The sequence below is a fragment of the Pteropus medius genome, unplaced genomic scaffold (genome assembly GCF_902729225.1).
Source record: "Pteropus medius unplaced genomic scaffold, Ma_sr-lr_union100, whole genome shotgun sequence".
NCBI classification, from domain to species: Eukaryota; Metazoa; Chordata; class Mammalia; order Chiroptera; family Pteropodidae; genus Pteropus; species Pteropus medius.
Window position 1 is genome coordinate 376,712 of NW_024353909.1, and position 22,112 is coordinate 398,823.

Consider the following 22,112-nt stretch of genomic DNA (forward strand, 5'->3'; position numbering starts at 1 on the left):
GTATTCCCAACTTCTCGCAGGGGACAGATTATGCCTGTCGGGCTTTCCCGAGGCTTCGAATACACCGGCAGTGCTCGAGGTATCAGCTGCCAGCCCGGCTCGTCAGGGCGGACAAAGGCGCAGCCAGAGAAGCGCGGGAGCCGTCCCCGAGCTCAGATTCGGGACTTGTGCAGCCCACGTCTCTATGTGCCCCGTCCCACGCTAGTTGGAGGCTCGGTCGGTCCCCACCTTCTCGAGATCCCGCCATTAGAGTCGGGGTGGGATGAGGGCGTGAGTGGCGTTCACGTCAATCCTCCGGTACCCTGATATCCTCCCCAAACCAGCCAACCGAAGTGACCCTTCAGTACCGTGTCACCGAACTTATAACCCTAGTGCTCCGGCGCCCCTTCCTGGATGTGAGCTACACCCAGGAATATTCTCAGATTGGCGGGCGGTGGGCTCCTTAACCCAATTAGGACTATCGGCATCACACTCGGGTGCGGGAGCCTGGTTTAGGAGTTGGGAAGGGACTAGAAGCCAGACTACAACTCCCAACGGGTAGCGGGGCTAGCCAGCTCTGCATATTTACGTGATTTCCTTCTCCGGGAGGGGGAGTCACGCGGTAGGCTGGTGAGTGGGCGGGGCCATCGGACTAGCCCGCCGCTCCAGTGGCCTATGGGCGGCCGGGTCAGATGGGCGCGCTGTAGGGGGCGGGGTCGGGCGCGCGGCACGGCGCGGGAGCGCGCCGGCGGCGGCGGCGGCGGCGGCGGCGCTTGCGGGGCGGGGAATGTCGGCCACGGCCACTGTGTCGGCTTAGGCACCAGAGACTGGCAGTGGCAGTGGCTCCTGGTAAGGTTCGGCGCGCGGCCAGCTTTTGAGTTCGGAACGGAACACTTGGTGTCGTGGTCCCCGCCCGGAAAGTTTGTCGTGGAGCCGCGACCTCCTGGCCGGCGCGGCCCGGCATGAAGCGGCGCTGAGGATCTGTCGCCGCGGTTGCCGCCGCCGCCGCCTGAGGAGGAGCCGCAACACCGTGGGCCACGCCGATGACTACTGCAAACTGTGGCGCCCACGACGAGCTCGACTTCAAACTCGTCTTTGGCGAGGACGGGGCGCCGGCGCCGCCGCCCCCGGGCTCGCGGCCTGCAGGTGGGTGCCGGGCCGGTGGAGCGTCCGCTCCTCGCTCGCACGAGCTCGCCCTCTCCCTGGTCCCTTGGTTATCCGGGGTCTGTGTGCGTGCGTGTGATGAGTGAAGCGTGGATTTAAATCTTTGAGGCAGCATGTGGGTCGCAGCGACGAGTTAGTGGCCGCAGGCTTGGCTGGAAACGAACTAGTGGGGAACTCGACTCCAGGACGCCTATGGGCAGTGGACGCCTGGAGTTGGGAGGCCGAGGGTCGGGGCCACTGCCCAAGTGGCGTCTGGTTGTCGCTGCTTTGGCCAGCGTGGTGTGGAGAAAATGTCCCTGTGAAGTGTAAGTGCACTTGGATTTTTAAAATCTTTATTTGAAAGATGCGCATTCTAGGAGCTTCGAAAATTGGTGCACATGTCTGTTAAATCTACTTTGCTGCGAGAGTAATGTTATCGTGTTTAAGTTCCACTTGTGCAAGTTTATGGCCACATTTAATTCGAAGTGTAACTCATAACGGAACTTTCTGAAAACTAGGTTTATTTTCTCGAGCAAAATGTTTCGGAAGATTACAAGAAGGTGGTTTGCCGTGTTCATAAGTCTCCTAGAAAGTTCTGGAAGTCAGTTTTTATTTTTAAAAAAAGCTCACCTCGGAAGATGTTTTAAAAGAGATCGGGAATTGAGAAGACTGGGCACCATAATGCTTGGAGGTCAGACCAATCAGGAAATAGAAACGGGATGGCTGGGGACTTAAAGCTCTCCTGTGACCTGGTTTGGAATACTGTGCTTCATTAAGTTCACTTTCCCTATTACATATGTAAGCAAACTTCAAAAGGGTGATGGATAAGGCTAAACCCTATTTATTCTTTCCGGGTATTAGGTGAATTACTGCATGTTTATATTGATGTTCAACAGACTTCTGTAGAGTTACATTGAAAAAACATCTGAACGTGAGGCATAAGGATTCTCTGGGCAGTCTTTGTCTTATCAGTCCTTTTAGTCTTTATATGTTAAATGTCTTTTTCATAAATAATTTGCAGTAGTTATTTGTTGGCTGCGTTTATTTCAATTTCACTGAGATCATTCGAATACCTATTATATCGAAGGCACTGTTAGGTACTGTTTAGTGTTATGATAGACGCAAAAAAAGACAGGTCCCACAAGGAGCGTGGGAAATTAGGGAGATGGGCACATAACCCAAATAACTATGCTACTAGGCAGACTGAATGGTGGAGAGGGTGGTATTGAATTGTACTTAGATTATTGGGATTTAACAAAATTTAAACAACTCGTTTGAGTATTTTCATTATAAAGAAGATAAGCAGTTGATGATATCTGCTGCAAATTGTCACAATGCCCACAATGATGTCAGCAAACTTATTGGGCACAAACTTGATTAGAACACATTATGTACCAAATATATATCAGTTAAGGTGTTAACCAAACATGATTAATAAAGGAGTATCATCATGGAAATAAGAATATTTTTGTACATCCAAAATACTGAATAACATTTAAAACCGATGAGAAATGATTTTTACTAAAAAGTCCAAAAAACATTTTGATATTGAAATGAGTCTAGGAGTTAAGATTTATAACTGAAATTCACGAAGTTGAGCAGTTTTGTTCCAAAAAAATTGACTTTAAAATATTTCAGTAGCTATTTTTTTAAATTAAGGCGAAATACACAACATAAACCATTTGAAATGAATGATTCAGTGGCATTTAGTGCATTCACAATGTTGTATAACCTCTACTTCTCTCTAGTTCCAAAACATTTTCATCACCCCAAAAGGAAACCCCGAACCGATTAAACAGTTGTTCCTCATTCTCCCTGCACCCCGCCCCCAACCCCCAGTCTCTGGCAGCCCAGTCCATGACCTGGAATCTGTCTCTATGAATTTTCTTATTCTGATTATTTCTTATAAATGCATACATACATCTGTGACCTTTTGTGTCTACTTTCTTTCACTTAGCATAGTGTGTTTGTGGTTCAGCCATGTTGTAGAATGTATCAGTACTTCATTCCCTTCTATGGCTGAATAACATTCTATTGTATATATTCCCCAATTTGTTTATCCATTCATCCGTTGATAGCATTCAGGCTCTTTCTACTTTTTGGCTATTGTGAATAGTGGTGCTGTGAATACCTAGCAGCTAATTTTTAAATCCTATTGAGAAGGATATAGTATATATTTAAAGCTAAGGTTTCACAAAACTACTACTGTTTCACAAAAGTAGTTTTTATTTTAATAAGGATAGTAACGTGTGTAGTTTGAAGCAACTAGTTGATTAACTGACATGGTTTTAGGATAATAATATACAGTAAAGTGGGCCATAAGAATAAAATTGCTTGGTAGAATTCAGGTCAGTATTGAGTTATATCAATGTTTTTACTTGTTTTGGGATTTTCTTCCTTGTTGGAATAGAAGTTCCTTCCATAAGGGCAGGGATAATAGTGTCTGTGTCTTATTTATAGTTGTGCCTAGCACAGTGCCTTTAATATGGTAGGCACTCCACTGAATTAATGAATAAAGACTGCTTAAGTTTTGAGTCAGTGCTCACTTATTTGTGGTAGAGGAAGTTGATGAGACTTGTTTCAGTTCTTTGGCTTTAATTAGTGAGATCCATCAGACAGCAGATCTTGGTAATTTTGGGTTGCAGGTTTTCCATCTCTAAAGATTTGAGAGTACTTGTATCACATATCAATTTCCATACAGAAGATTTTTGAAAAATATTTAAGGAGGAGTGGTTAAGAGGATGAAGACTGAGGACAAGCCAAGGGGCTGACTTTGGAATGTCCTAAGCAGGTTTGTTAAAGTACAAATTAGATAATATGATTTCACACTTGATAATGTCAGATACGTTTGTGACTGACTTTTTTTAAATTAAAAATTATTGTGGTGTGACTGACTCTTTAAGATTATTCCTTACTGAGGTGTTTTCAGATTTTTTTCCATTAAAAAAAATTTAAGATCTTTGAGTCTTTAGCTTTTTTTTTTTTTTTTACTGTGAGGACAGTGCTAGCTTTGATTTTTCCAGTTAAAAATGAATCAAACTATTTTGTTTAATATTTCTTTTACTGAATACATAGCTTCAAAATGAAGATATACCTCAATAGTAAATAGAGAATTTAAAGTTGGCAAATGTTTAATGTAGTTTATTAACATAATTCGCCACTATAAAAGGCAGCTTCTGGTGCTCTATTTTAGTGTACTGATTGTATATCTCTAATTTAGTTTGATGATATAATAATCTTTACTTTTCAAATTAAAAATTTCACTCTCAGAGTTTGTTCATTACTAAATATTGACTTTCTAGTCCTGAATGAGAGTCACTGAGAGGAGTGTGCTGTACTGTGTGTAGTGTCGTATCTTACCTACTATTGCTTTTTAAAAGGGAGAAATATCTTAGATACAATATGTATTTCTGTAATAAATTTACTTTATGATAAGGTATGTGTAATTTTGTCAGATACCACTTTAATATCCAACTTTTTCATATGTAAAGTTGAGGAACTTTTCCTAGATCATTGTCTAGTTTTTGTAGTGTTTTTACTTTGTTTAGTGCTTGGAGATCTGATTCATGGGTTCTTTATAATATACTATTTCTTAGATAATTTTATTCTTACTTTTCAGTTTTTATTGATAACTTTTTACTCAACATTTTTGTTTTATCTTGTGTTAAATGAGGTAATATGTTTAAAGCTCTTGGCACAGTCCTTGGTCCAGTGGTGCTCATTAAGTGGTGGTAGTTAACATTTCTTTAAAAAAAAGAACACTAAAAAAAAAAACTGATGATAGGTTATTTTTTACATCCTCCTCGAGGTCCTTTTCTGTATACTAAACTAAAATATGTTGGTGAGCCAGTCATAAAAACCTTACTTAGATGAGTTGGAATGTGTTTCTTAGACATTCTTATTTTATCCTCTTAATTCTGTTCTTATTTTCAAATTTGCATACTTTCTTATATCTTACTAAATATAAGTACTGAAGGTCATTCGCTTTTCATTGTTTTTCTACTCTTGAATTAAGTTGCTACTGACTCAGTATGGTGTGATGAGAGGTGCTTGATTTGCTAACCATATTAAGTATAATTGGTTATTTAAATCAGTATGAAAAAGGGGAAGTTGCATGTATAGTTTCCTGTAGAAATTTAATGGTGTGTTTGTACAGCACACTAGGTACAGTAAAGGATGATTTGCGTAAAGGTACTGCTGAGCCTTGCTTTCTTTTTATACCATCAATCAGATTTTTCTTTAGACTTGAATGCAGCAAGAATATGTATTAGGTGATTGAGTCAATAGTGACATTTCACTGTTTAATTTGAAGAACAATTTAATATTTTGCTTGATTTGACACTTTTCCTGGTAGGAGTAGATGATGCTTCTCAGGGTACTAGCAGAATTTTGTGATGAAGATTAATGAATAAATATGTTTTAGTGAGTATGGGGAAAAATTGAGGAAAAAATTCCATGTCATATTGTTTTGTTAAAACCTCATCATTGTAAGGGCATTGCTATGCCTATGTTTTCTTAAGTTTTCTCATTAGCCAATACAGAAGGGATATTTTGGCATATCTTCTAAACTATTAGTAGGGATAATACTGTAGTAGTTTTATTAGCTGATATAAAAATTAAAACTTGGGTATTATGTACATGACCAAGAAATTGTAGGGGTCTAAAAAGGCTAATGTCTTAAGCATTTAAGATACTAATTTAGGGGAAGTTGTAGAACCAACTTATTATGATTTGCCTTTCTGCAATATCCAGTAAACTTTGCCTAAAATTGTATGTATTTTTATTGAAGATATATACCAAGCTCTGCTTTTGAGTTTTGCCCTATATTTATTTTTTTAGCGAAATGTGATCATAAGAATATTTTTTTGGTCAGAAAATGTGGAATTCATGTTTCTTCAGAGGAAGTAATAAGTAAAATACTGATATATAAAATGGAAACCTTTTAAGAGCAGGTGAATTGTTACTGATTGTGAAGTTTAATATGTCCTTTATTTTCCTTCTTAGTATTGAGTAGTTGATGATTAAATATAATGATGTTATATTTTAAATAAGAGGTGGGGTTGATAAGGCCATAATACAGTGAAGTCAATTGCATTACTCTTAAGAGATAGGAAATCTGAGTAGGTTGAGCCTCATTTGATAGTAAGCAATAGTTTGCTCACAGCAGTAACATAAATAAGGGAGGTGTTGTCTAAAGCTGTCTTGGTGGGTCAGGGGAGTAGACACAGCAGACTTGGCAGTCAGCCTGGCTTCTAAAACAAAATCCAAGTCATCAAATTTGCCCAGGCATGCCATATGAGGTTCAAGTAACAGTGGAATTTAAGAGGAGAGTTTGTTCAGGGAGGCTTAGGAAAGTTGCAAGCAGGAACAAGCTTTTTTAACAGCCATAATTTTAACTCCAACATAGCATGGGTCTGCATGTATTTCAGCATTTCTGGTAATGTTTATATAATTATATTGCATGACTCTTACCTGTTTGCCTCAATTTGGTAAATTCTTTGGAAGAGAGGAACAATTGGACCTATAAGATTTGTAGTATGGTCTATGAATTGTCTTTGAATTCATAGCTGAAATTTAATCAAATGGGATAGTTCTGGTTAACATCGGTATTCCTGGGCATAAGGAAACTACATGTCTATGAAAGCTTAAAAAAAACTCCACATATACTGGAGAAGTAACTTGAAGTTTAATTTTCCTACAAAATGTACAGTTTCAGTATGTCTTATGTTACACAAGCAGGTGAGAGTTTTAATATTTTAAAATATGTTTTCAGTGTCTTAAAATAAAATTTTGTTTTAAATATATTACATTTTCATCAGCTTTGCTGTTTAATTAGACAAGAGGATTATATGAGCTTTGAAATTATAACTTTTTTCAATAGTGTTGATTTGTGTCATATATAAAAATATTTCTAAAAGCATTTTTTTTTCCATGAAAGTAATCATTGGTCAGAACACTTCAATGGACAAGTTGTGAGTTGTACTTAAATGTAAATATTTTTCAGTATTGCTTTAAAATAAAAAAAGTTTTTAAATAAAAATGGCATTCAGGAAAAAATAACATTCAAAAATTGCTGAAGCTAGATGATGGGTATATAAGGGAGTTCATTATAATAATCTCTGTACTTTTGTGTATACTTTATAATTTCCATAATAGAGTTTAAAAATGACATTTAAAAGCTCTTTGAGCTCTTTAAGATGCTAGATTAGAATGGGAAAAATGTACACTTTAAATAATATCATTATGAAGTTAATAGGATTAGCTGTTGCATATAATTTAAAAAAATGGTTTAACAAATAAGCAGAAAATAAAAATTATTTGTATGTCTGATTTAGAAAACACATTTCTCTCTTTGGGTAGTATTAGCAATGGGATAGTGAGGTGAATTAGTGGTGTACATAAATAGGAAGTAAACTGATCTCATGATATGCTTTTGAGTAGGTTTTTTTTAATTTTTAAAATATTTTCTAAATAGTAACTATAAGATCAGAAAAATTTATTCATTGTTTAGTAATTTAAGGACTTTGAAATTATTTTTAAAAACTTTAGTGTTTGATCATGTTGCTTTTATCCAGTCTAATATTTAAGTATTGTCAATTCACTTGAACTTTTAAATTTATGATGAAATGAAACTAGAGAATTTAGTCTTAATTTTAAAACTAGATTTTTAATCTATATATTGGTAGAGATTAACTCACAAAAATATAAAAGACCTATAAATTCTTTTGATTTGTGAACATTTAAGAGCAGACTAGGTCCAAAATTTATATCTTATGTTTTGCTGTTTGTGAAATCATATTGAATACTAAAGGAATACAAGTTTTAACCTTGTCCTTTATTTAAGGAAAGTCTTTGGGGAAAATATCGAAAGTTACCTAAATGCTACTTTTAATTTTTTATTGCAACATAAGAAATTAAGGAAACTTGATATTTCCTCTTCTAGCAACACTTATTTATAGTTTTCACTTCCTTTTGGTAAAGGTTCTTCAATTAAAGATGACATTCAGGAAAAAAATGACATTCAGAACTCGTTGCAGCTAGATGATAGATATATGAGGACTCATTACACTCTTTTTGAAAACTTTCATAACACAAAGTTTTGAAACCTTTTTGACCAAGATGCAGAGTAAGAAATACTTAACATTTCAACCTAGCATAAGCGTACATGTTTATACAGAGAAAACTGAGATAGAAGTTTCAGATAAAAACAATATTTACCTTTATGCTATGACAATACCCTAATATTTTCTTTTTCATTATATTGAAAAATTGTTGGTCATGATTCACTAATAGATCACTGCCTTCAGTTTGAAAAACAGCTCTAGGAGATGGTTTCATAGTTCTGATTATGTTAAAACTGGTCATTGAGATATTCTTAATATTCAAGCCATATTTCCCATATCTGCAGTTCTTTAATACATTTTTAAAATTATATTTTAAATTGAATTAGCTTATTGTTGTCTTTTATTGGGTTAGTTAGTTGCTAAATTTTGCCACTTCCTGAAAATGAGTTGTATCGCCCCCTTTCTCTCTGCTCTATGGGCAAAGTCAAGTCTTGATCACCTCCTGTTTGGATTTGTGTAATTTTCTCTTCATATTTAATTCCTACATATTCAGTTTTGAAAGTCACAGCTAAGGTTATTTTCGATTTCTGCTCCTTTGCACCTATAACCTGCCTCTTCATTGTACTCCACCTATTTTATATATCTCTGTGCATTAATATCAAGTTCATCATCCTTATTCATATTTTTTGGGTCCCAGCGTAAAACCTTTCCCTCTACCCATTTGTCTGAACTGTCTCCGCCATCCTTGTGTTGTTTCAAAGTCTTTCTCTTTTGTGAGCCAGTCTTGAAACATTATTTTGAGGTAGTACTAAGCTCTAGGACTGGGTTCTAGATTTGTTTCTATTGCTAGTTTTGTAACTGCTAAAAAGCACAGAATAGGTTCAGGCTAATTCAATCCTTTTATTTTATAAGAGAGGAAATTCAGATCCATTCAAGTTTACTTGCCCAGGGTCATTTAACTAGTAATTGCTTAGTTTCTGCTTGAAAATCCTAGAGTTGTTTTTCATAGACTATAATTTCGATCACTTTTGTAACTTTCTTTTTTGTTTGTGTTTTGTCAGGGTAAATATTCAATTTAGTGTTATTGAGTACCTATTATGTGCAGAATATTTTTATATACATTATCTCCAAGTCTCATGATAACCTGAAGAGGTAGGTATTTCCATTTTATACCAGAGGAAATATAAGTGCAGAGAGAATGGACCATCTAGAAAGTAGAAGAGTTGGTATTTGAACCCTGTTTTTTTTGTTTGTTTGTTTTTGAACCCTAGTTTTTTGTTGTTGTTGGTTTTTTTAAAACCCTGGTTTTTTGACTTGGGCTCTTTCTACTATGCCTCTTGCCTCACTACTCTCAAAAAGAGTTTAGTACAGAAATATTCAGTTTTTCCTTTGGTGAAACCAATATTCATGGCGAGCGCTTGGATTAAGACATATCTGAGAGCTAGGGCTTACAAGTTACACTTGTGTTCTGTAACTAGATTTTCTGTTTTTTGCTCAAAATGGCTACTTTAGGGGTGCCTCTTAACTTCCTTGTCTGCTTTGGAAAATTTTAAATGATAGCCATTTAAAATTATACAGCCAGACCAATAGAGGGTACTGCACAGCTAACTGCTAGGCCCCCCCAATTTGGCTTTTTTGGGCTTTTTGCTTCCTTGTGGATCTGGAGGTCAAGTGCCATGTAGTTTGAGGTTTTAAGTACTGAGAATTTGAGCTTTTTTTGGCAACTCCCTCCCAAGTGGTGCTGATCAGGGTCTGATTTGTGATCTGTGCAGGCTATTTTGAACTTCACATTTAAAATTTAAAGCATTTTTAGGTTTGTCATCAAAACTACTCTCAACTTAAATAAGGGGAAAGTTCAGAATTTAAAAAATGCTAAATTACTAGTTAGGGCCGGTTTTTTTTTCTTTTTTTTTTTACATTTTGCTTTCACGTGTTCTAAAAGGTATGTGAGTACTATTTATTTATTTATTTATTTATTTTGGTTGAATTTAAAATCCAAGTAAAATTGCTCTACTTTCTATAGCCACTAACGCTGACACATTTTTTTCCTTGATATTTTGATCAGTTTGCCATCTGCCACTTATTTATATCTCTCAAGGTCAGCACTGCCTGTTGGCTTCTCTTTGTTTACTACCTATTTCTTTTTTACACATACCCAGTTGTCTCTGAGCTTTACCAGATCTCTCCTTTTCAGAGCAAAGGCAAGAAGGCTATTTTGTTGTTACCTAGTAGATATTGACTGATCACTATTTGACAGAAATGGTAATACTTTAAATTTTCTAGTTTAAACATATGCAAATAGTTATATTCGTTGTTGCTGTTTGGTAGGAGAAAGGAAAGAGCCACAAACACTGGCTTCACATGGCTCTTTTCTTGAAAAGTGAGGAAGGACTTTTCCAGAAGCCTACAGCAAACTTAACCTCTTATTTCACTGACCAAAATTGGGTTACTTTCCTAAATTAGTCACTGGTAAAGACTGATGGAATTATTCTTAGCCAGCCAGGCCCATCCCTTGGCCTGAAGTTGTGGTTGGCTTTCCCTGAAGCACATGGCTGCATGGGAGAGGAGTGGATACATGGAAGAAAATCTGTTAGTGAGGAAGGAGAAAATAGATGTGTGGGGTGAGATAGGTTGGGGTGTGTGCGCCTGTGTGGTATCAACCAAAACAATCTCCTGCATTTACTATCCACAGTTTGCTAGCAATTGAGGAAGTTTAACATGTAAATGAGACTTTTACTATGTAATTATTTTTTTGGCACCGGCTTTTTCTCTTGCTTTGTCAGAGTTCTTGGGGGTGGACAGGGGAGCTTATAAGTGCAAAGAAAGACAGAGGATGAAGTATGGCTAATAGATTTCTCTGAATAGTGAGCTTGGTGTCTGGTGAGTGGGATAAATGGGACACCAAATTCATGTTTCTTGTATACAGTTCAAGTAGAATCAGATGGTCATGAAGACATAGAGAAGCATACAGAATCATCTAGTTAAGCCAGTCCTGATTTTCAAAATAGAGATAGCAAAGTACCTTTTAAATGCTTTTAAGTGTTTTATTTTACTCTTTGCCTTTAGGCTAGTCTGAAAGGAACTAGGGTTAAAAGATAAAATAAAAGGATATGCACTAAGAAGAGAAAGTAGAAACCTGGCATGAACTTTGAATAATAATCTTATAGTGACTGAGAGGGAAGGGACCTCAATCTTTTAATAAAATTTATTGTGTGAGTTTATTAGAGTGGACATGTAAATAACAGAGGTACAGAGAAGGCCCTCTGAGAAGGTAAATAACAAAAGAGTTTAACTTTGAGAGGTCAGAGAATAGGTCATAATTGAGCTGAATCAGTAGAATGAGTTTCCTAGGTAGATAAGGTAGGAAATACATTTCAGCCCCATTGATAACCACACTCAAAGCCATAAATTAGAGGGCATAGTCCTTTAATTTGGAAAGGTTGAAGATCAAGTTTGGTATCCAAATGTGACTGGAGATGGAGAACCTGTTATGCTGTATAGTATGAGGAGTTTGGATTTTAGATTGAAGACAGCAGGGAGCCATTGAAGGATTCCAAGCTGGACAGGAATGTCAGATTTGTGGTTTAGATCTTTCTGCTACACTGTTGATAATGGATTGAGTAAGACAGGAATGAGATCGGGGCACATGTTGTATCTGTGAAATGATAGGGCAGAAGAGTAGGGATGGCAAGGTGAGAATAAAGCTGAGAGAGTTTTAGGGGAAAGAAATCAATAGTGACACAGGACAGGGCAAATTTCCCCAAGTGGGAGGAGACCAAGCCCTGCACTTGAGAGAAGAAGAGCGTTCTTTGGTGGAGAGTGTAGAAATAATTCAATACACATGCCAAAGTTAGGGTGAAAAGGAAAGTTTGTTAAAGAAAAGGAAAAGCAAAGACTAGAGAAAGCAAAGTCAAAAACCCAAGACAAGGGAAAAAAAACTGAGTATGGGGGATCCAGTTTATATATCATTCTTTAATAACTGTGAGTTACAGTTTAAAGACTTATTTCCTTTGATATGGGTATATGGTGAGGAAGGAGAAGAATTTATAGCATGAAAAGCCTGCTGGCAGTTCCCAGCCTTTAATCCTTAGGTTCCCTATGGTTTTAGCCATAGGGAATGAATGATTTTATTTGTGTGTAAGGCAGAGACTTAAAGATTGTTTTTCCTGTTTCCCCTTTCACTGGTGTGGGAAATGAGTTGTTAGCAATCCTAGCAGAAATCTTCCTTTGTTCTGCAGGTGTCCTTCTGGCTTGGCTGCAGGGCCGATCAGCATGTAGCTTGAATGTAGCTGAATGTAGCTTGATTTCACATTTTAATTCTCTTGCTTCCTCCCTACATTAATAGGACTTGGTAGTATCAATTGAGTAAGGAGAGGAAGGAGGCTAGGATTATTTCTGTTTTTCTGGTTTGGGTCAGTTGTGGTAGGAGAAGCAAGTTTGGAGGTGGGGAGAGGGAGAAGATGATTCGATTTAATAAAGTGTGCCAGTTACTATGAAAAGTCTGGGAGGCTTATATGTTATTTTACCAGAATGAAATGTGTGAAGAAGAGACTAGATGAAGTAAAAGGGGAGTTTGGGCTTCTGGAGGGCGTAAATTGTGGCAAAATGACTAAGAAATCTGTGAAATAAGGGTTGTTTATTAAGATTTGTTATGCAGATAAGAGTAGTTCTTTTCCCGATACTAGACAGGGAACACCTTTATAAATGGAAATTTGATGTCACTTTTATGAAGAGAATTTTATGCCTTGCTTTTAGGCAGAAAGGGGGAGGGTAGAGAGTTCTTTTTCTGTCTGCTGTTTTTCAGTTGCCTTCAGCTCAACTAATCCTTATGCAGAAGTGGCATATTTTGATGTGGCATATCCTGATCTCCTTCAATAAAAAGCTGTACTTATTTAAAATGTACAGTTTGATAAGTTTTGACACATATATACACGTCCCTCGATTTACGTGGTATTTTTTTTTTTTTTGGTGACTTTTTTTATATGTGGTAAATATCCTCCCCAGCCCTTCCATTTCCATGGACTTTTTATCCACGGTCTCCATTTACGTGGTCTCGTTTTGCAAGATTCTTTCATTTTCATTACCATTATTGGTGGTTACTCTTTCTAAAAACAATAGCTTAACTCAGCAGTGTACAAAGAACTGATACTAACCCACAATTATTAATGATCTTCTCGTTCATTGGATGGCAAATAAAAAAGCATGGGTGACACTGATGTTTTTCAGGATTGGTTTTATAAATGTTTTGCTGTAGAAGCTGAAACTTATATGAAGGAAAAATGTCTTCCTTTTAAAATACTTTTACTTTTAGATAATACACCTGGTCATCCACGTAATTTAGAACCTGCAAATATAAAAGTTGTTATATTTGCCACCAAATACAACTTTCTTATTCTAACCTTAAGATCAAGGCATTATAGCCACCTTTAAGATTAATTCTATTAAATGGAGTTTTAATGATATTTTTAATAAACTTGAAGATAATGAATCACAGTTACAGAATCCTGGAATAAATACACAATTTTAAGTTGTATCAAGAATATTGCTTTAGCTTTGAGTGCTATAAAGCTGTCAACTTTAAATGCTTTCTGGAAAGCAATATGGCCAAAAGTGGTTGTATCAGGGAATACGGTTCCAGCAACTGAAAAGGGATTAACTGGTATTATTAATTTATTAAATAAATATCAAAAAGAAGGCTCTGACAGTTTGAATGTAGATGATATTAACGAATTACTGGTTGATTACGAATTAATTCATTTAATATCTGAAGCCATCCTGCCGATGAAAAGGGCAGTGACCTGGAACCAGTTTCATTCACTGCAGAAAATATTTACAAAGCTCTTCAGTTGGCCACAAAACTGGAAACTGCAATTCTAGATAACGATCCAAACATCAATGAGCCTTAAAATTTTGAACAGATTTTTAAAAATGTTGCAGCGAACATCGAAGAATTTATGAAAACTTTGCAAAAGATGGGGCTGGGAAGAAATCATCCAAAAACATAAACATAAATAATGAAACTGAAGTGGTACTTCCAAATATTTCGAGTGATGAAGATAGGGACTTTGTGCCAATTAAAAAGAGAAGATTGATTGCTTTAGATTACAGTACAGTCACCGACAGTGAATAAAATTTATTTTGGTTTTTCTGAAATTTCATTAGCATTTTTTTGTGAAAATATGTGAAATAAATATTTTTATGGCTTATATTGGCCTATTTCTTTAGTAGGTTTTTGTACTGGTAGACTCTTTTTACGCAGTTTTCTTCTGTGTTAAAAAAAGACACGTGGAATGGATAATTCAGTAAATTGAGGGACAGTTGTATATCTATGGACCACATTCAAGATAATGAACATATCCATTACCCACAGAAGTTTCCTCCCACTCACCTTTTTCCTTTATCCAGATAACCACTGAAGTTACTGTGGAGAACAGAAGTGGAATCATGAAGTATATACTCTTTTTTTTCCTCTGACTTCATTCAGCATTGTTATTTGGAAATTCATCAATGTAATGAGCGTATCAGTAGGTCGTCATTTTTATTGGAGAATAATTTCCATTATATGCATATACTACAATTTGTTTTATCTGTTCACCACTCGATTGGACTTTTAGGTTGTTTCCAGGTTTCGCTATTACAAATAAAGCTACTGTGAGCATTCATGCATAAAAGTCTGTGTGTGGACATATTTCCTTTACGCTTGGATAAATAAATACCTAGGAATGAAATGGTTGGATCATATATTAGATATAAGTTTAACTTTTTGAGAAACAGGCAAACTTTAAGTGTATAGTAGTTATCTCCTAATGGTTTTATTTTCCTTAATGACTAATGCCCTTGAGCATCTTTTTGTGTGCTTTTCTGCCACCCATATATCTTTTTTGGTGAAATGTCTGTTCAAGTCTTTTGCCTATTTCAGAAAGCTTTTTATTTTGAAATAATTATAGAGTCACAACAGTTGCAAAAAATATATGAAGGGAGGTTCTGGGTATTCTTCACTCAGTTTCCCCTAACATCATCTTGTGTCACTATAGTATATTATCAAGACCAGGAAAATAACATTGGTACAATCCACCAAACTTATTCAGATGTCACCAGTTTTACCTGTACTCTTTTGTGTGTGTGTGTGTGTGTAGTTCTGTGTAATTTTATCATGTGTCTATTCATATAACCATCACCACAGTCAAGATACAGAACTGTTCCATTACCCCAAAGTTCCATCTCACTAACCCCTTATGGTCACATTCACTTCCCTGCCCCGTCTCCCTGTCCCAGTCTCTATTTCTTGATAACCACTAATCTGTTCTCCATCTCCATTATTTTATTTCAAGAAAATGTTATATAAATTTAGTCATATACTATTTAACCTTTTAAGATTGGCTTTTATCACTCAGTATAGTTCCCTGGCGATCCTTCCAAGTTGTTGCGTATATTAAGTTTGTTCCTTTTAATTACTGAGTAGTATTCATTGATATGGATATATTACAATTTGTTTAACCTTTACCCATTGAAGGACATTTAGTTATTTTCAGTTATTGGCTATTATGAATAAAATTGCTATGGACATTTGTGTGTATATTTTTTTGTGAATAAGTTTTCATTTCTTTGGTTATAAATTCCCCAAAAGTGCCGTTACCTCCCAACCTCTAACAAAACATGAGTTTTGCTCTATAAGAAACTGCCAAACTTTTACATTCCCACCAGCGGTGCATCGATTACCCAGTTTCTCTGCTTCTTAAGCAGCATTTGGTATGATCACTATTTCTTATTTTAGCCATTCTGATGGATATTAAGTGGTATTTCATTATGGTTTTAATTTATATTTCCCTAATGACTAATACTGTTAAGATCTTTTTTATCATCTCTATATCATCTTTAGTCAAGTGTCCATTCAAGTCTTTGCCTCTTTTATTTTATTTTTTCTGGCTTTACTGAAATATAATAGACAATTAGTTTCTCATATTTATATTGTACAGTTCAATGAGTTTTTTCACTTATAGTTAACATACAATAATATGTTAGTTTCAGTTGTACAGCATAGTGATCAGAGATCTATATAACTCACAAAGTGATCACCCAGCTAAATCTAGTACCCTTCTTCCCCCTTACATATTTATTACAACGTTGTTAACTATTTTCCTTATGCTACACTTTATATCTCCATGTCTATTTTGTAACTATCCATTTGTACTTCTTAATCTCTTTGCCCTTTTTTTGCTGAAATCCCCAACTCCCTTTCCATCTAGTAGCCCTCAAAATGTTCTCTGTATCTATGAGTTTATTTCCGTTTTTGTTGTTTTTTATTTTGTTCTTTAGATTCCATGTGTATGTGAAATCATGTGATATTTGTTTTTCTCTATCTGACTTATTTCATTCAGCACAAAACTCTCTAGGTCCATCAAGGCAATATCTTTTTCCATCCCCTTTCTTTTAGTCTGTGTGTGTCTTTTAATATGAAGTGAATGTCTTCTAGGTAGCACATGTAGGGGTCTTGTTTTCTTATCCATTCAGTTTCCCTATCTTTTGGTTGGAGCTCTTAATTCTTTTCCGTTTGAGGCACTTGTTGATAGGAATGTAGTTATTACCATTCTTTTTTCATGTTTTTGAATCATGTTTTTTACTTCTTAAAGAAGTCCCTCCAACATTTCCTGTAAACTGACTTGGTGTTGATAAATTCCTTTAGCTTATTTTTGTCTGGGAAGCTCTTTACCTGTCCTTTGACTCTAAATGATAGCTTTGCTGGATAAAGTATTCTTGATTGTAGATCCTTGGTTTTCATCACGTCAAATATTTTGTGCCAGGCCCTTCTGTTCTACATGGTTTCTTTTGAGAAATCAGCTGCCAGTCTTATGGGTGCTCCCTTGTAGGCAACTAACTGCTTTTCTCTTGCTGCTTTTAAGATTCTCTCTTTGTATTTAAACTTTGGCATTTTAACTACAATGTGTCTTGGAGTGCGCCTCTTTGGGTTCATTTTTTTGGGGACTCTCTGAACTTCCTGGGGTTATATGTCTATTTCCTTCACCAGGTTAGGGAAGTTTTCCATCATTATTTCTTCAAATAGCTCTTCAACTTCTTGTTTTCCTTCAGGTACCCCTATGACATGGATATTTTTACATTTGATTATGTCCCATAGACTCCTTAAATTATTATTATAGTCTTGGCTTCTTTTTCTTTTTCCCATTCTGATTGAGAGTCCTTAGTTTCCCCATCCTCTATATCAGTGGTTCAATTCCCTTTACCCACTCTGTTGATTCCTTCTAATATACTCTTTATTTCAGATGTGTTCTTCATTTCTGACTTGTTCACTTTTATAATTTCCATTGCCATTTTTATATTTTTTATCTCTGTTAAAGTTCTCACTGAGTTCATCTACTCTTCTCCTGTGTTCATTGAGCATCTTTATAACCAGTGTCTTGAACTCTGCATCTGTTAGATTCCTTGACTCCATTATTCCTGGATCTCTGTTCTAGTCTCTCATACGGTTTCTGCTTCTTTTGTCTTTGCATTTTGGCTGTCTTTCTGTGTCTGTTTCTATGTACTAAGCAAAGCTCTTGAGTCTCCCAGTTTAATTTGTATGGCTTTGTGTAATACGTGTCCAGCATCGCAGTCCTGAGAGGGGTTCAGCTGCAGGCCTAGTTCAGCCCCAGCCTGTGCCCCTCTGGGGCCACTTGTCAAGATTCAGCAAGCAGTCCACAGAAGTTGTGCTTATAGTTGCCTCCAGAGGCCATGCTAGAAACTGAGGTCAGCTGCCACCAGTGTGAGTCTTGGAGTTGGCTCAGCAAGGAGCACTGGACTCACCAAGCACACAACTGGTTGTGGCTTGTGTGGGGCCCACGATTTGGGGGAGGCAAAGTTTGAGGGAATCCTTTGGGCGTAGCCACCACTGTTACCCTGTTTGACGACATCTCTGCTATGGTTGTGCTGTGTCTGTGCACTGGGAAAGGGAGGGCTCAACAGAAGAACAATGGATATCGCCGCCATTTCTGCTGGGGAGAGAGCCTTGCCTCTGGTCCTCACTCCGACAACTCATTGTTCCCCTGTAAGTCCCTGGTGCGCGCCACCCCTCCGCCCACCTCCTGTGCAGCAGACCTGGCGCTGGTGCTCAGAGCCAGCAGGTCCGTCATCGCCAAAGTCTACTCGCAGACAGGGCCCCTTTAAGAGGTGTCTGCAGCTGCTGGTTGCCACTGCTGCAGCCTCTGTCCCACTAAGTCTCTGGAGACCAGGCAGCTTTGGGTCTTTGCCCCGTCTTACCTTCTACTGTTGCAGGACGATTTCTTATTTCTCTGCCTAGTTGTAGTGCTTCTGTTCATGTAGATTCCAGGCGAGTTTGCTTGCTGTTTGCTCCAGGTTTCTGTTACAACTTTGATTTGGTCGCAAGAGGAATGAACATATCTATCATCTACGCCATTTTTTCCTTCATAGATCTTTGCCTCTTTTAAAATCGGGTTGTTTTATTGTTGAGTTTTGAGAGTCCTTTAATATTTTAGACACAAGTCTTTTATCAGATATATGCTTTGCAAAGAGTTTCTCCCAATCTGTGGCTTCTTTTTATTAACAGTGTCTTTTGTGCAAGTTTTTAGTTTTGATGAAGTTTGATTTATCAATTTGTTCTTGTATGGATTGTGTTTTGATATTATATCTAAGAAATAGTTGCCTAAACTAAGTTCACTAAGATTTTCTCCTAGGTTTTCTTTTGGAGATTTTATAGTTTTCAGTTTTACGTTTAGATCTATGATGTATTTTGAGTTAATATTTTTTGTGTATGGTGTGAGGTATGGACCCAAGTTCATTGTTTTACATATTGCTATCCAATTCTTCCAGCCCCATTGTTGAAAAGGCTATCCTTTCTCCACTGCATTGCCTTTACACCTTTGTTGTAAATCAGTTGACTACATATGTGAGTTTATTTTTGGACTCTTCTATTTTGAGCTATGTGTCTGTCCTTTCATGATACTACAGTATCATGAATCCTGTACCTTTATAGTAACTCTTGAAATCAGATAGTATCATTTTTTCAACTATGTTGTTTATCAAATTGTTTTGACTATTCTGAATCCTTGACTTTTTATGTTAATTTTAGAATCAGCTTGCCAATTTCTACAAAAAAGCCTACTGGAATTTTGATTAGGATTGTATTGAATCCCTAGGCCAGTTTTGGAAGAACTGATATCAGTATTGAGTCTTTCACTCCATGAATAAAATGTCTCTCTCCATTTACTTTATTATTATTTTATTATATATCACTATTAATATTTAATTTCTCGGCAGTATTTTGTAGTTTTCAGTGTACAGGCTTACTGGTATAAGTGCTGCTGTAAATATTCATCTACAAAGTTTTGTGTGTGGACATGTTTTCATTTCTCTTGAGTATATACCTAAGAGTAGAATTGTTGGATTATATGTTAATTCCATGTTTAACTTTTTGAGGAGCTGCCAAACTGTTTTCCATACTGGCTACACCATTTTACATTCCCATTAGCAATGTATGAAAGTTCCTTTTTCTCCACATTGTCGCCAATACTTAATTTTCATTTTTCGTCTTACTGTGGTTTTGATTTGCTTTTCCCTAATGACTAATGATGTTGAGCATCTTTTCATGTGTTTACCGGCTATTTGTATATCTTCTTTAGAGAAATGTGTATTCATGTCCTAAAAATAGTCCCATTTTAAAATTGGGTTGTTTTTGTCTTTCCGTTGTTGAGTTGTAAGTGTTATAAGAGATTATGTCATATGGTTGTAATACAGTACACTCTTTTCACATTGTGTGCTTTCCATCCTGGACTCTCCCAAACTTCTGGTTGATTTTTTAAAAATTTGCATACATGAAAATTCATTTTTTGTGATGTACAGTTCTGTGGGTTTTGACAGATGCAAAGAGTTATGTATTCCCTACCCCAGTACCATACAGAACAGTTCTATCATCTTAAAAATTCTTCCATGGGCCCCCTTTATAATCACCCACTCCCTCTTCCCTTTGTGTCTGGTTTCTTTCACTTTGCAAATACATTTAAGATGACAATTCATCATGTCATTGTATGAATTACTAGCTAGTTCCTTTTTATTACTATAAAGTATTTAACTGCATGGGTCTACCACAGTTAGTTTTCCATTCATCTGCTGAAGACAACTTGCTTCTTCCTCCTGATAAAGAATCATGTACAGGTTTTTGTGTGAACGTGTTTTCAGTTCACTTGATCTACCCAAAGAATCATGTTTTGGCTTCATTGATTATTTTTACTCTATTGTTTTTTGTTTCATTTATTTTCTGCTTTCATCTTTATTATTACCTTTCAATTAGAGTGGTTTCTGTTTCTTCAGAGAGATGGATATAGGTGTGCAAACTGTATTAAGGGCTCTTTCAGTGGATAGATGAGACCTGAAGCCAGATGATTTTGAAAGTGAGGAAGTAGAGACAGTGACAGTACACTACTCTTTCTAAAAATTTAGTTTTTAAAGTAAGGTCTCTAAGCTTGGTACTGTTGACATTTTGTACTGGATGATTCTTTGTTTGGGGGGTCTTGAGTTGTGCATTGTAGGATGTTTAGCAGCATCCCAGGCTCATACTTGGGATATATGCCAGTAGTGCCCCTCCAGAAGTGGCAACCAAAAAACATCTTCAGACGTTGTCCAATGTTCCCTTGGGAGCAAAATTGTTCCCTATTGAAACCAGTGTTTTAAAGGAAGGAGGAAAGAGAAGACCCTAATGAGGAACTCAGATCTCAGAGGAGCTTTTTAAAGGAAGTGACAGATTGAAGGAAGTAGCCACTGGAGAAAAGTCAGGAAGGTTGAAGTGACGAAAAAGAAGATAACTGTTGGAACTATAGAATGGAATTTAGATGGAGAGATGAGTTTTTTTTCTTTTCCTTTTTTTTGGGGGGGTGCGGGTGGAGACAAGTCACTTTTTTCTGAGAAAGAAAGAAAGTGTAAATGTAGATATTCGTAGAGGTACATATATATTTGAGGATGGTATAGGCAATAGGGATCAAAATCCTTTGCTAAATGGGTTGTCACTGTAATAATTGCCAGAGAAGCAGTGTCCTCAAGGGAAGCAGCCTCAAATTAGAGAGATGGGGATGGGGGGAGTATCCTGTTAAAGAGATTGAGAGCTGGAGGTGTCATCCTTGTTAGTAGCCTGAAGCCCAGGGGAAAAGTGCAGAGTAGTAAGAGATTAAGAGAAGAAACTAAAAGGCAGTTCTGGGTTTGGAAAAAATGGAAAAACTATATTACATGACATTTGTTTCTGGAAACTATGGTTCTTGTGTGTATACTCATGGAAAATACAAGATAGTATTCATATCACTGTGGTAAAGGATTTACTGATGTGGTTTATTAGAAGACTACTTAAAAATTTTTTATATTATACTTTTATTATTATCTGGTAATATGCTGTTTTTTTAAGTAATGGAACTCTATTGTTGAATAAAAATTATAGTCAATGGTAATATGCATGTAATTGAGACCCAGATTTGTTTCTGTTCTAAACCTAACATTAATTTGATGTCTGTTTCAGATACAGTGCTAAGTGTTGATATAGATTAACTAGAATCCTCACAAGAACGTTTCAGTGTAGATATTATTCTCACTTTACAGATAAGGTAATTGAAACTCAGACGGATTAATTAACTTGATGAATGTAAGGCAGCGTGTATTTGACTCCAAAGTCAGTGTTCTCTATTCTATTTTTCTCCTTTGGTCCGCCCTCCCGCTTGTTGTGTTATTCCACACTACCTCCAGAATGTGATACACAGCTAATTTTTTTCTAGTTAGTGTGGTCTTATCGTATTGTGTTTGCGTTGAAATCATAATTAGACCACTTTGTTGTTCTCTCTCTGCTTTTAAGGGATTTTCCCCCAGCTTCTCATGGTCATTCTGAATTTTATTTTCCATAGTAGCTGCCATCGTGTATAATTAATGCAGTAGTACAAT

At 36.6% G+C, this 22,112-nt stretch overlaps 1 protein-coding gene across 4 annotated transcripts in view; it reads left to right on the forward strand.

The window, feature by feature from the left end:
• The first annotated feature begins 719 nt into the window (after positions 1-719).
• Positions 720-22,112, forward strand: part of NFATC3 (nuclear factor of activated T cells 3) — a 96,347-nt gene continuing 74,954 nt past the window's right edge. For 2 of the 4 annotated variants that reach the window (XM_039851870.1, XM_039851869.1), the window contains exon 1: positions 726-1,125. In XM_039851870.1, the coding sequence (XP_039707804.1) occupies positions 1,023-1,125 (103 nt within the window). In that variant the 5' untranslated portion in view covers positions 726-1,022. Of the gene's footprint in view, positions 1,126-6,525; positions 6,560-22,112 lie in introns of those variants that run through there. The other 2 variants (XM_039851872.1, XM_039851871.1) reach the window with 2 other exon arrangements.